At 38.2% G+C, this 13,308-nt stretch overlaps 1 protein-coding gene across 1 annotated transcript in view; it reads left to right on the top strand.

Annotated features, from left to right (window-relative positions):
- LOC100156421 (phospholipid-transporting ATPase FetA-like) overlaps window positions 1–13,308 on the top strand; it is a 99,002-nt gene that overhangs the window by 2,189 nt on the left and 83,505 nt on the right. The window contains exon 2 of the mRNA XM_005660209.2: window positions 6,109–6,152. Within this exon, the coding sequence (XP_005660266.1) occupies window positions 6,125–6,152 (28 nt within the window). The 5' untranslated portion in view covers window positions 6,109–6,124. The remainder of the gene's footprint in view (window positions 1–6,108; window positions 6,153–13,308) is intronic.

The raw sequence follows: 13,308 nt of genomic DNA on the forward strand, positions 1-13,308 counted from the left end.
GGTTAGATAAAGTAAACTCTAAGGTTCCTTCCAGCTAAAATATCTTTGGAGATTACAATCACTAAAGTTCCTTACTCCTAAAGAGCTTATTGCCCTGCCAGGGTGGTCAGGCTAACAAAGCTAAACAGTCTTAGAACTGCAAGAACAACAGAGTGCTAATGTCACACTAGATTCAGCATAATAACGGCAACTGCATTGTTACTCTGTACGTGATAGATTTAGAGAGACTTCTTGGAAGGCCTTGTAGACTCTGGAAGGGTAGGAAGCTTCAGATTAGAGGAGAGAAAGGAGCCTTGATTGTAGATATTGGAAATTGAATGAAAGGAAAAACAAAGGAGAAGAACATGGCCATTTGTTGTCTTCCTAGTATTGGGGTCCTTGCAGAAAAACAGTTGGTACATTCAAAAGAATTTAATTGAAGAGAGTCTAACCAAAGAACGATTTTCAAAGACTTGATCAGTGTTAACAGAAACTAGAAAGGAATGGTGAAGCATGAAGATGGTGAATTCATAGCACTCCTAGGCCTCAAGGGAAGAAAGATGGGGAGCATTGTTGCCAGACCCAATGAGAGCAATAGTCTGAAAGATGGACTGCCTGACAAGAGCTCAGGTGGTAAATGCTAAGCGGCCACTCTAAGAACTTAGGTAAGACAGCAAGAAAATAGAGAAGTAATTACCCTCATCTTTCCTTGCCCTCAGGTCTCCAGCTAACACCTTCCACTTGGGCAAAACCCACACAGAACCCCAGGGTCAAGGTAGTCTGGGTGACGTGGTTCATAGAGACCAGCTTCCCAGAACAGGGCAGAGAGAGTTGGGTGGGAGGAGACACAGCAAACAGAATAACCAGCATACAAAGTTATCTAGGGAAGGAAAAGTCATTGCTCTGAACTCTTTCTAAGAAAGTTTCCTTCTGTTCAAATTCAGCATCTACTCTAAGGCTTAGTCTCCTTAGCTGTGAAATGACAGTAGTCATGCCTCTGTGTCAGAGTGATTGTGAGGATTCTATGATATGGCAAATGAAAGTACCTGGCACAGGGCCTGATAGATGCTGGAGGCTCAGTATATCTCAGTTCCTTCCTTCCTGCACACGCCTAAATGGCTCTTTGGCTGAAATACTTTTCCAGTCAAAGTTTCAAAGTATGGCTGAAACTGAATAAATGAAGGGGAGAATGGTAGGATATGAAGTCAGAGCCCTGGACCCCATCGTAATGACTTTGACTTTTAATAGGAGCAAGCTAGGAAATCACTGGAAAGTTTTGCAGGATTGTGTGACTTCTGGTATCAGGGTTCCTGTTATTCCCTAGGGCATCACTTCATTCAAGAAAACTCATTTAGCACATACCACGTACTGGGTACTAGGCACTGGAGATGCATTGATATATACTCCCTACCCTCAAGGATAATGTGGTCTTTAAAAGGAGATAGTTAACTTTAACTTAAAGTGTAAATGTAAGTGAATATAGAAACTCATAGTAAGGGAGCTCATGGTAAGGATATCATCTGTGGAGCCTCGGAAAAGGCTTTCTGAGCAAGATGATGTACATTGACTCTTATCCAATAGAACTAAGCCAGGTCTGAATTGAGGGAAATGAAGTTCTAGGAATTTGGAGTGGTATGTGCACCTGGAGTTTAAAAAACAAAAAACAAAACAAACAAAAAAAAACTTGGTGATGAGTTGGGAATTGCAGGTAGCTTATATCACTGGACAGTTGGCTTTGAGTAGGAGGATGGTGAGGGGTAAGACTAGAGGAGTTAGCAGAGGCCAGGTCATGAAGAGGAATTTATCCTGAAGGCAATGGTAGGTTTTTAAGCAAAAAGATAACTCACTCTGGCAAGATAAAGAAGAGGCTGTTGAGGTAGAGTTGTGGTGGAGGGTGGGAAGGTACAGAACTAGAGAAATGAGGCTCATGATGGTGCCCTGAACTTGGGTGGAAGCTTGGGGGTAAAAGTAGCTGACTATTCCAGGTTAACTCTTTATTAATGAGGAAGAATCATAGAACTTCATGATTAATTTTAAGTGAGAAAACGAAAGAAAGCATTGTCAGAGATGATTTGGATTTCTGGCTTGGACAACTAGGTAAATGGTTATGACAAGTAACTAATGTTCAAAGACAGGAAATATAAGAGAAAGCACAAATTTTGGATGTGTGGGAGGTGGAGAATAGAGACAGTAATTTCAGTTTTATAAATGTAGATTTTTTAGCTATAAAATACACATTATATAAAATGTACCATTTGAAAGTGTACAATGCAGTGACATTTAAGTATATTCACAATGTTGTACAACCGTCATTACTTTCTAGTTCCAGAACTTCTTCATCACCCCAAAAGGAAACCCCATCCCTATTAGACAGTTACTTCTGAGTATATGTAGAATTTGAGGCAGTTGTGTGACATCCAGATACTGACGTTAAGTAGATATTTGAATATGTGCTACTGAAGCTAAGGTTAAAATTTAGGCTGAAGATAAGTATTTTTGAATCATTAGTATGCAAGTAGGGGAGTTGCAGTCTGGGGCCTGTAGACTTACACGAGAATTTCTGTCTTCATTTGGATGTAAAATGTATATGTATAAATGTGTATGTTTATTTTTATGAAATGTCTGTATCATCAATCAAATTCCCAAAGGAATTTCTTAACCTGAGCAAAGTTTATTTTTATATGTATACACACACACACTCATATTTATAAAATGAGGTCATGAAGTCACATGGCGGTTAAGAAAACTCCGAGAAAATGAATAGTGAGGAAAGAAGAATGTGGATGAAACCCTGTGCGTGTGTAAGATACAGAGAGGCCCAAAGGGTGTTCCTTGAGTACAAGGAACAAAATTCACGTCTGCCTCAAGATATAGGTAAAGGCTTTTAAAGGGCAATGTTGGAGTTCCCGTTGTGGCAAGCAGAAACGAATCCGACTAGGAACCACGAGATTGTGGGTTTGATCTCTGGCCTTGCTCAGGGGTTAAGGATCCGGCGTCCTTGAGCTGTGATATTGCAGACGAGGCTCGGGTTTGATGTTGCTGTGGCTGTGGAGTAGACCAGCAGCTGTAGCTCTGATTCAACCCCTAGCCTGGGAATCTCCATGTGCCAAGGGTGCAGCCCTAAAAAGCTAAAAAAAAAAAAAAAAAAAAAAAAGGCAATGTTGTTTCCTACTTGCTAGATATTCCTCCTTGGTTGCGTCTTTCAAATGCCCAAGCACGTATATTTGTGCTCTAAAATAGACTGGCTCCTTGGGTGACTAGCCATGACTTCTTTCTGAGTGGCCCTATTTTTTGTCCATTTAAGTTGGTGGGGAGAGTTTTGTTTACAAAGTCAACAATGGAAAGGTAACTAAATTGCTGTAATTAGCAATTTGCAACGTGTGTGTGTGTCTAGGTCTAGTATGCCGTGGTCTTTATAATAAACTAGCAGTTCTCAAGGTATGAGATTTGAACCATCAGCATCAGCATCAGCATCACCTGTATTTGTAAGAAAAATAAATTCTTAGGCACCACCACAGACCTGCTGAATGAGAAACTCTGGGCAATGGTGGGGGGAGAACCCAGGCTCCAGGTGATTCTTGTGCATGTTAAATTTTGAGAGTAACTGTGATAGACTATTTCTGGCCAACTTTTTTCAGCCTATAAATAAGACATAGGTTCCTGGTTTTTCTCATTATCTTGGATGTAATAAAATTGACATGGTAATATTTTGCAGTGTCTAATGAATCCCTCATGAAAAAGGTTTCTTTGAGCAGAGCACTCCTGTCCAACTGTGACCCTCTCCATCACCCCAAATCATAGATACAAATATTATTTCCTACATGTTATTTCCCCTTTTGGTGTGCAGTAGTTACCTTCTACAGTGTAAGTTATCAACTGTCCAGTTACTTAAATGCTGTGGGAAAGAAAATGATTTTTCCTGTGAATAACTTTTCTTATCTGTCCAGTTCTTTGTCTTGGAATCTCCTAGTCTTCTCCTGAGTCATATCCTTGGCTTTGGAGAGTATGAAATAAATCTCACTGAAATCTCATTATTCTCTCCACTCTTGTCAAGGAATTTTCAGCTACATGGCCTTAACTGGAGATACAGTAGCTATATTCAGATCCCTTGTGTTCCATAGTAGCCACAGTCAAGAATAAATTATAAACCACAGACTGAATTTGAAGAGAATTGGACTTTGTCATCAGGGCCAATCAGGGAAGGTTTTCGGTTATTGCTGTTTCGCAGGATAAACCAGACAGTACAGTATTTTAGTTGTTTCTTTCCGAGAAGACACTAATTGAGGGACGGATGATATCTTATTTTTGCATCTTTGACCTTGTCTTGGCTAACACATACTAGGCACTCAATAAACACTTGCCAAATTTAATTTACTTAATCCAGAAGTTAGAATATAAAGATTTAAATTCTGGTCTTTAAGCCACTGAGAGCTAACTTAATTGACCTTTGATTTCCTCATCTCTAAAACATATGTTTTGCTCTACCTACTTCCCCTGTATTCTAAAGAGAGAATATATATGAAGTACTAAAAGTTCAGAGAGCTCTGAAAATGTGATGTTATGTAATAATTTGATTCATGTGCTTTCTACCTTAAAGAAGAAGTTGGTTCATTCTGGATTATGGAGAGAGAACAATATAGCATAATGAGCTAGTAGTCAAATGATACTGGTTCAAGGAGTTCCCTTTGTGTCTCAGCAGAAACAATCTGACTGGTATCCATGAGGACACAGGTTCAATCCCTGGCCTTGCCCAGTGGGTTAAAAGATCTAGTGTTGCCGTGAGCTGTGGTATAGGCAACAGACTCAGCTCAGAGCTGGCATAGCTGTGGCTGTGGTGTAGGCCAGCCGCTGCAGCTCTGATTTGACCCCTAGCCTGGGAAGCTCTACATGCCACAGGTGTGCCCCCCCCCCCCCCCCCCGCAAAAAAAGAGATACTCGTTCTAGTCCTGATCTCCTTTGAATTCTTTGGGTCTTAGTCTCCTTTTATCTCAAATGAGGAAGCACAGATCAGATTGTTGCAGTGGCTCCCAGCTCTGACTCTACATTAAAATCACTTGATACTGAAAAATGCTGATGCCTAGAACCAGCTTGCATAATTTTGATCTAATTGGTCTGGGATGCATACTGGGCCTCAAAATTTTTTTAGAACTCCCTTTGTGCAGCCAGAGTTTTGTTATTTTAAATCAGCAAAGCCATTTATTCAGACAAAATCTTACACAACAATCCAGCTTACGAAGTACATACCAGTGGGGTTTCTGCAGTTGCTTTTTTAGGACTTTAAGCTCTGACTGCCAATTCCTTTTTCTCATTTCTCATTTTAGAACTTCTAAGGCTTCATGGGACACTGATTAAAAACATTGAAACAGACAACTTCCAAAATCTTTTCCAGTTACAAAACTATGTTTTGACCCTATGTCTTCTCACAAGGGTCTGTCCTTTTTCTTAACAGCAGTCTGCCTTGGAGGTTAGCTTTTCATGACCCTAGCTCTTCTCCTCCAAGACTATGGGGGGAAACAGTTGTCTGTATTTTCCACAAGGACTTCTCATGTCTTTGAAACAGTTGATCCATGGACCATACTTTAGGGACAGATAATCTTGAGACATTCTGGGTCAAAAGTAAAGAAATAAGGGATGCTGAAATGTGATGACATAGTAGAATAGTGGATTTTGTCCTGAGCTCAGTACCAGATCTACCAAAGGGAAGCATCAGGTATTTAAGGGTTTAAATTATGCTTCTTCTGAATCTTGGTGTTTGGCCACAGTTTTTAGTTACTGCCATAGATACCCACTTGACAATCACTTCTTCCTCTGTGTCCATGTCTGTAAGAGAGATGATATAGAATCATGATCAAGAGGAGTCAAGCAATCAGGGATTCAATTCTCTGTCACTGTGACTCCACCACTCTCTATATGACCTTGAGCAAGTCACTTAGGCTTCTTAAGCTTCGTATTTCTTATGTGTAAAAAAGAATGATACCCTCCTTTTAGGCCCAGATTTTTGTGAAAATTAAACAAGATGATCTATATAAATCATGTAGTAAAGTGTCCAGCATGCAGTAAATTTTGATAAACTGTAGGTATTATATCAGCAGGGCCTGGGCTGACAAGGAGTTTTTGTTTTATTCTTAGGTGGTGTTTCTCTGAGATGAAATACATAAAACCTTTTATTTCAGGTAAGTGCTCAGCTCATATCTGCTGAGATATAAAAAATTCAGCAGTCAATGGTAATTTTTATGTAGTATTACACTGTACCATGTTCAACCCCCAAAGCCAGGAAATTGACAACTTGTACCCTCAGAGCATTCATAGGATTGAACTGAAGCTCACCAAAAAACTCCCTACAATTTTGGATTTCCAAGCAACTTAGTGTAGGACACAAACTTGACTTCCTTCTGACCTGGCTTGAAACAATTTTTGCTGCAAAGGTGAGAGGAAAAAAATTATAAAGTTGAACTTTAAATTACTATAGAAAGTCTTTGGTTATAACCACTGACTATTAATTCACGTTTGAGAGTAATGTTTCAGTGTTCTCTTTAGAGGGAAATGAGAGGGATGTTCTACCTAAAGACTTGAGGCAGACAGGTGAGTGCTTTAATTTCGATGGTATCGAAGGCAGAAAGCCAAAGGATATGGTGATAACCATGGTAGAAGTATCTAGCAAAACCTAAAGGTGAGAAAGTGTTTCAAGGGGAAATAGGAAAGGTCTAACAGAGACTTTCACCAGGCTAATTGAATTTTTTTGGTTTATTGACATTATATAAAATCATGATGTGAATATTCCTTCTGACATCTTTTTCCTTTTGAGCTTAAGTTAATCAAAAAGGTCTTAATGAATTTGTTTCTCTTCCTGTAAAGATTTAAATCAATAACTAATTTCATTAATCCCAGACCATACACTTTGTACCTTAGTTTAACAATTTGTGATATTAATATCAGTTTCTGCTGTGGCTATTTTGAAGACAGTTTGGACATTCTACCAAGGTCTGGATCTAAACTCACCATATAATTCCAATCAAATGACTATTGATTTTTCATGGGAGGGTTCTCTTCACCAGAGGGAAAATGTTATGTTGCAGTTCTTGTAGACATGCTTTTAAAGAATTTGAAAAACAATAAAAGAGCTATGGAACTTCCAAAGAGTGTGTGCATCTGAGGAGGAGAAGAGGTTGGTTTTGGTTTAGTAAAACAAAGTCACTTCCACTTGAACTACATATGTTGCAGTAATTTTAAAAACTGAGCTTCGAAGGATGGATAGATGGATTTTAGCTAAATAGAGAAATGTGAAAGTTACATAAAAGAGAATTATCCTAAGATTGAGAAGGGAGGGTTATTAAAAATGAAACCTTGTGTAGTTTGAACCTTTTTTAAACTTATGTAAACTCAGTGTATATGCAAAATAATTATATACATTTACCCAAATATTGCCATTAATGTCTGCATTGGTGGCCATCTGGATCTATGCTTGAGTTTATGAAGGAAAATCCTTTTGGTAGTGGCATTTGATTAGACTCTTTATTCTTCCATAGGGAATTTCACTCTTTGTGGCCTTCTTCATAATCTTTTCTTAATCTCATGATGGTATCAGCACATTTTGGCCTTTACAGACATCCTTTTTGGTTCAGATCTTGAGATATCCAGGCAGATCTAGGCCCATCTTTATCTTGCTCTCTTTGCCTTTGTGAAAGTCCATGATATTTCCCTAAACACATTTTTAGGCCTGAAACTATTTTCCTTTAATGTTTTTTAATGCAAGCTCTTGGCATAATGCCAAAGCATTGTTCAGTAAAACCTATTCTGAGCTTGGGGCAGAACAGTTCAGTTGAGGTAAGGCCTGATACTCTGTCTCAATCTAAGGCAGAACAAATTTTAGAGTACATAGAGAAAGATTATTAAACCAAAACCTATGGAACACAGCAAAAGAAGTTCTGAGAGGAAAATTTATAGCAACACAGTCTTATCTCAGGAAACAAAAAGAATCTCAAATAAACATGCTTGCATAATATCTGTTTGTACCATTAGACCCAGTTCTCTTCCCCATTCACAGTTATCCATTTCTGTATTTCACTATCCCATGTACCTGATTGGCTCTTTGTTGTTGTTGTTGTTCCTAGCTTTCTTGAAACATAATTGACATATAACGGTGTTTAAGGTGTACAACATGATTATTTTATATACATATATAAATTGCCAAATGCATATGGTTGGTCTTAAGTGAACATTTTAGACTAAAAGATTAAATTAGAAAACCAAGAAAATAGTATTCAGTCATGGATTCTCATTATTTGTGCTGTTGTTGTATCTTTTCACTGTGGTTTTGACATCACAGTACCCTTTACTCCTTAAAATGATCCTCTGTGACCACTGTTGTTTCTATTGTTTTTAATAAATGAAAAAGTGAATTTAAATGGTTTGGGTTTTTTTTTTTTGGTTTTTGGTTTTTTTTTCTTTTGTTTTTTGTTTGTTTGATTGTTTTTTGCTTTTTACGACTGCACCTGTGGCATATGAAAGTCCCCAGGCTAGGGGTCAGATCAGACTTTTTCTGTATTTTAGAAATAGCTAGAGCAGTTGAGATGTTCACTAGCCAGGGTTAGAAGTTATGGTTTAGATCCTTCTGCTGTGTTGCAGGTACCCATTCAGTTAGATCTTTCCGATAAGTCAATTGCCAAGTTTAACATTAGTAACAATGAGCACACAGAAGTTGTGTCTTTTGTGACATAATTCTTTACTATCCTGAACACCTTGCCTTTCCCCAAACAGAAGTGATTACTATTTCTTCTGTGCACCAACTGAAGCTACTTCTATTATCCCCCTTATCCCACTGTTTTGTAATTCCTTATTTATTTGGCCTTCCAAATAATGAACTCTTTAAGAGTGGGTATTATGTGTTTGTAATTTTCACTTTTCCCATAGTTCCTGAGACATTATGGGTATTCAGTAAATGGCAGATGCAGTCTAAGTAAGATGTCTTCTGAAAAGGATTCTGGCTAAATGACTGTCCCAAGGATGCTTTTCAGTATTTGTCTTCAGATAGTTTGGTGGTAAAAATATGTCAGGACTTGATTTGTTTAAATTATGAAATTTTATGTATTCAGCCTGTGGTTAATTGCCTTTAAGAATCTTCTCTGTGTGAACCACATGTTGTTGGGATCCTGTCCATTTCCCTCTCTAGCCCACTGTCCTCTTCATCTTTCCCCTGGAGTTTGTAGGAAATAGATGGTGACTGAGAGGTGAGTTGTTCCTCTGCCCTCACCTTGAAGATCTTAAAATAAGGGAAATTAGATTTATGACTGAGAATTAAAATTTAACATCAACACAAACCAAAGCAAAGCTGTCCAGAAAAATCACCTTTAAAAGACAGGCTGGACAGAATAAGATTTGACTAAATATATTTATCTGAGAATATTCATGGGAGTGCTGTTAGTTAACAGACAACACCAGATCCTTTAACCCACTGTGCCAGACCAGGGATTGAATCTGCACCTCTGTAGTAACCCAAGCCACTGAAGTTGGATTCGTAACCCACTGTGCCACAACAGGAATTCCCATTTTGTTGGTTTTTACATCGTATATAAATTATCAGCCCCTTGTCTCCATGTCCATTGACAGTGCCTTAATTAATCTCTTCACTGTTTTTCCTCTGGATTACAAATAGCGTCTTAATTCATTTCTTGGCCATCAAACAAGCTAGATTCTATGCTGATATTGTATCTTTCTAAATCATAAGTGTGATCATCTTAACTTACTTTTTAAAGAATTCAATAGCATGACTGCAGTGTACTTCACTCCATGCCATTTCACATGTTGTTTCTCACCCCTGCCTAGAAAACTCTATGTGCCATGTTCACTAAGCTAAATAACATTTATGCTTGAAGACTCAGCTCAGGATCTGCTCCAAGAAATGTTAACATGCAATCTGGGTTGGTTTTTTTTTTTGGGGGGGGTTGTTTATATCTTTTTAGTGCAACACCCACAACATATGGAAGTTCCCAGGCTAGGGGTTGAGTCGGAGCTGCAGCTGCCAGCCTACACCATAGCCACAGCAATGTCAGATCCAGGCTGAGTCTGCGACCTATACCACAGCTCATGGCAACACTGATTCTTAATCCACTGAGTGAGGCCAGGGATAGACCCACATCCTCATGGATACTAGTCGGATTCTTAAACCACTGAGCCACAATGGGAACTCCTACAATCTGGTTGAGATGCTACACTTTTGCACTTCTACAATACCCTATCCTTTATCTCTATCATACTACTATACCTTGTATAGTAAATTTTTTCTTGTATGTCTCCCCTGATGGACAGTTAATTTCTTCAAGGCAGTGATAAGGATAGTGTCTGATCCTTTTCCACATTCCTTAGCACTAGTGTAATAGTTGACACACTTATTAAATGAATTTAAGAACCTCTCTATAGCCTTATTCACTTCATTTAAATTTCAAATTTCTGCAGTCTCCTTTTGTATCCCCCAGGCTATATTTTCTTCCTGATCTTTGATCATTCATCCCTAGCCACTTTTGTTCCCACTTTGAACTTGTCATGCTCTCCCCTGCCTCTTCTGAGCCTTATGGTCAACCAACCATTGTGTGTGTGTGTGTGTGTGTGTGTGTGTGTGTGTGTGTGCCATTAATGAGTGGGAATGACAGGTGTCACTAAATTTGTGACTATCATTATGGTAAGTAATTCTTCCCATAGAATAAAATGTAATTGAATAAAAATAAATTAATTTGAAATAAAATGTAATTGAAAAGGTTAGTAACCTTTGGGTCTTAAATGAAACGTACTACATAAATGATAGCAAGTCAACCAAAAAAAGAAAAAAAAAACCTTTGAGATGCAAATTCTAGGCAGTTAGCTAGGCTCACTCACTATCTTAGTGACTACTGCACACTAGCTTCACAGAGCACCCAGTTCAGATTTATGCAAGGTTGCTCATGAAAGATGAGCAACTTTACACAAATATTACATAAGTATTAAATATTAAATTTGAAAATTCCAGGTTTACAATTATTTATACACACACACACACACCCCTGGCTGGATGATGTAGTAAAGCAATGTCACTTGGGGGTTTTTTGCCCTCAGAAAGTATGCAAGTGTTTCCTTTTATTTAAAGAAATAATGAAATTCTACCTCCTCTGAGAAACTCTGATTGGAAAAGGTAGTGAATAAGTGGCCTTTTTACAGATACTTTTTTTTTTTTTTTAGGGCCGAATTTGCGGCATGTGGAAGTTCCCAAGCCAGGGGTCAAATTGGAACTACAGCTGCCAACCTATGCCATAGCCATAGCAATGCCACATCTGAGCCTCATCTGTGACATACACCACAGCTCATGGTAATGCCGGATCCTTAACCCACTGACTGGGGCCAGGGATCAAATCCAGATCCTCATGGATCCTAGCCGTGTTCATTACCACTGAGCCACAATAGGATCTCCTATAGATACATTTTTTAATTATTATTCAAGTCCAAAAATTTCTGCTTTTGAAAACATTAAATTTGTGGATTATATATATTTGCAATGTTGAGTCTCCTATTCAGGAACATGATATTTCTCTATTAATTAAGGTCTCGTGTGGCCCTCAAATTTTGTGGCTTTTCGTATAGATCTATACATTTGTTGTTAGACGTATTCCTAGATTTTTTTAATTTTGTTGCTATTTTAAAAGCTTTTTCCATTTTTTTCCAACCACTTAAGTATCTAGAAATGCTATTTCATTGTAAATTTATTTGGAAACTAGGCACCTTACTGAAATCTTGTCAACTCTAGTAATTTTTTAGAGTCATGGAATAATTCTTAAGACTCGAAGGGTCAGTAGAAATTGTCTTGTCCAGCCTTCTTATGTTCCGTGAGAAGACCGAGACTCAAGAGTAGTCTTAACAGAGTTGAGAACTCAGGAATCTCTAATCGTTGAGTTTTACAAAACACTGCATTGTTGTGAAGAAGTAAGAGAGTGAGGCTGAGACAACAACCTGCTAAGTTGGGGCCTTTCAAATCTATATGCTAGTGTGGTCATCTCCACAGTTTACAAATTTGGAAATTCAGTTTACAGCTTGTCCTAGGAGTAACCAGGTTCCAGGGACCAATTCAATCTTTTCTTTCTGGAAAGAATAATTTACCAACAAAACAGTAATTTAGAAGTTGTACCACGTGAAATCTTATAATATACAGGGCATTGCCTTCTAGTGGCCAGCTCTACTCAGGTAACCAAATTAGAGATCCCAGAATTACAACACAGAGAAGTAAAAGTTTCTTAGTGGTATTTTCATTCTGATATGCTTTTCTGGTAGTCTAATAAACTGTTCTAGTGATATTTCTTTCCAAGTTACTCTGATAGGCATTATACTCAGAGAAACTTCCCCAGGCAGTGGTTGAAGCAGTGATAAATGTTTCCGTATTTTCTGTTCTAAAACCTGTCATTCCTTCACTCTGTCATGACCAGCATAATAGTTTTAATGAGTAGAGCTTCTCCTAGATTAGTTCTATTTTAATTTCCTGCCTCCTTTTTTAGAGAGGGACCTAAGCCCCATGCTGAGATTTATTTAGGCTGTACTTTAATCTTAGCACATTTGTAAATCATCTCTTAAGCAGATTACTTCAGGGAATATTTCCATAGATGGTTAAACATTCATTAATGTTGAATTCTTGTTAACTTTCTTTCAAGGGCGTGGGCGAATATATTTAAAATCTGGTTCCCAAATTCTACTATATATGCCTTTTCGTATCCTGTAGCTTCCTTATCCACTACCACACAGCTTCCTGAAATCAACCATTTAATTGACCACTAAGCTTAACTCAGAAGTCTATCAGAAGTTACTGAAATTCAAGGAGTGTAAAGATTCTCTGTTAACAGGAGTTGCTGAAGAAGACTATAAGAATAGATAATTGTACACACCAGCTCAATGTCTTGTCAGAACTTCAGTGAGTAAAATTGTTACTCTTGTGTTAGACATTTGTCTGGATAGGCCCAACCAGTTGGGTTAGCACGTGACTTGGATTTATTGGACTGAAACTGAAATATGCGGAGTGAATATCTGTAAGGTTATTGGAGATCTCTAAGGGATTAAAATAAAGAAAATCTCTAAAAGGATTTGAGGTTGAATAAGATTGGAGTGGAGTGCATTTAAGAATAAAGGCAAGCGGCAAAGCTAATATGTCTTGGATCTGTGCTGAGAAACCTCTACGGTGCTCGTAATTCATTTTATTGGCTACTGCTCATGTAGTAGGTGGACCAGCCAGATTTTAGGGCTTGGGACTCTGGGGTATAGCACCTAATGTAGTTGACCACATTACTGCACGATGGAAGGTGATAATGGATGGAGGGTAAT

This window comes from Sus scrofa, chromosome 1 (assembly GCF_000003025.6).
Source record: "Sus scrofa isolate TJ Tabasco breed Duroc chromosome 1, Sscrofa11.1, whole genome shotgun sequence".
NCBI classification, from domain to species: domain Eukaryota; kingdom Metazoa; phylum Chordata; class Mammalia; order Artiodactyla; family Suidae; genus Sus; species Sus scrofa.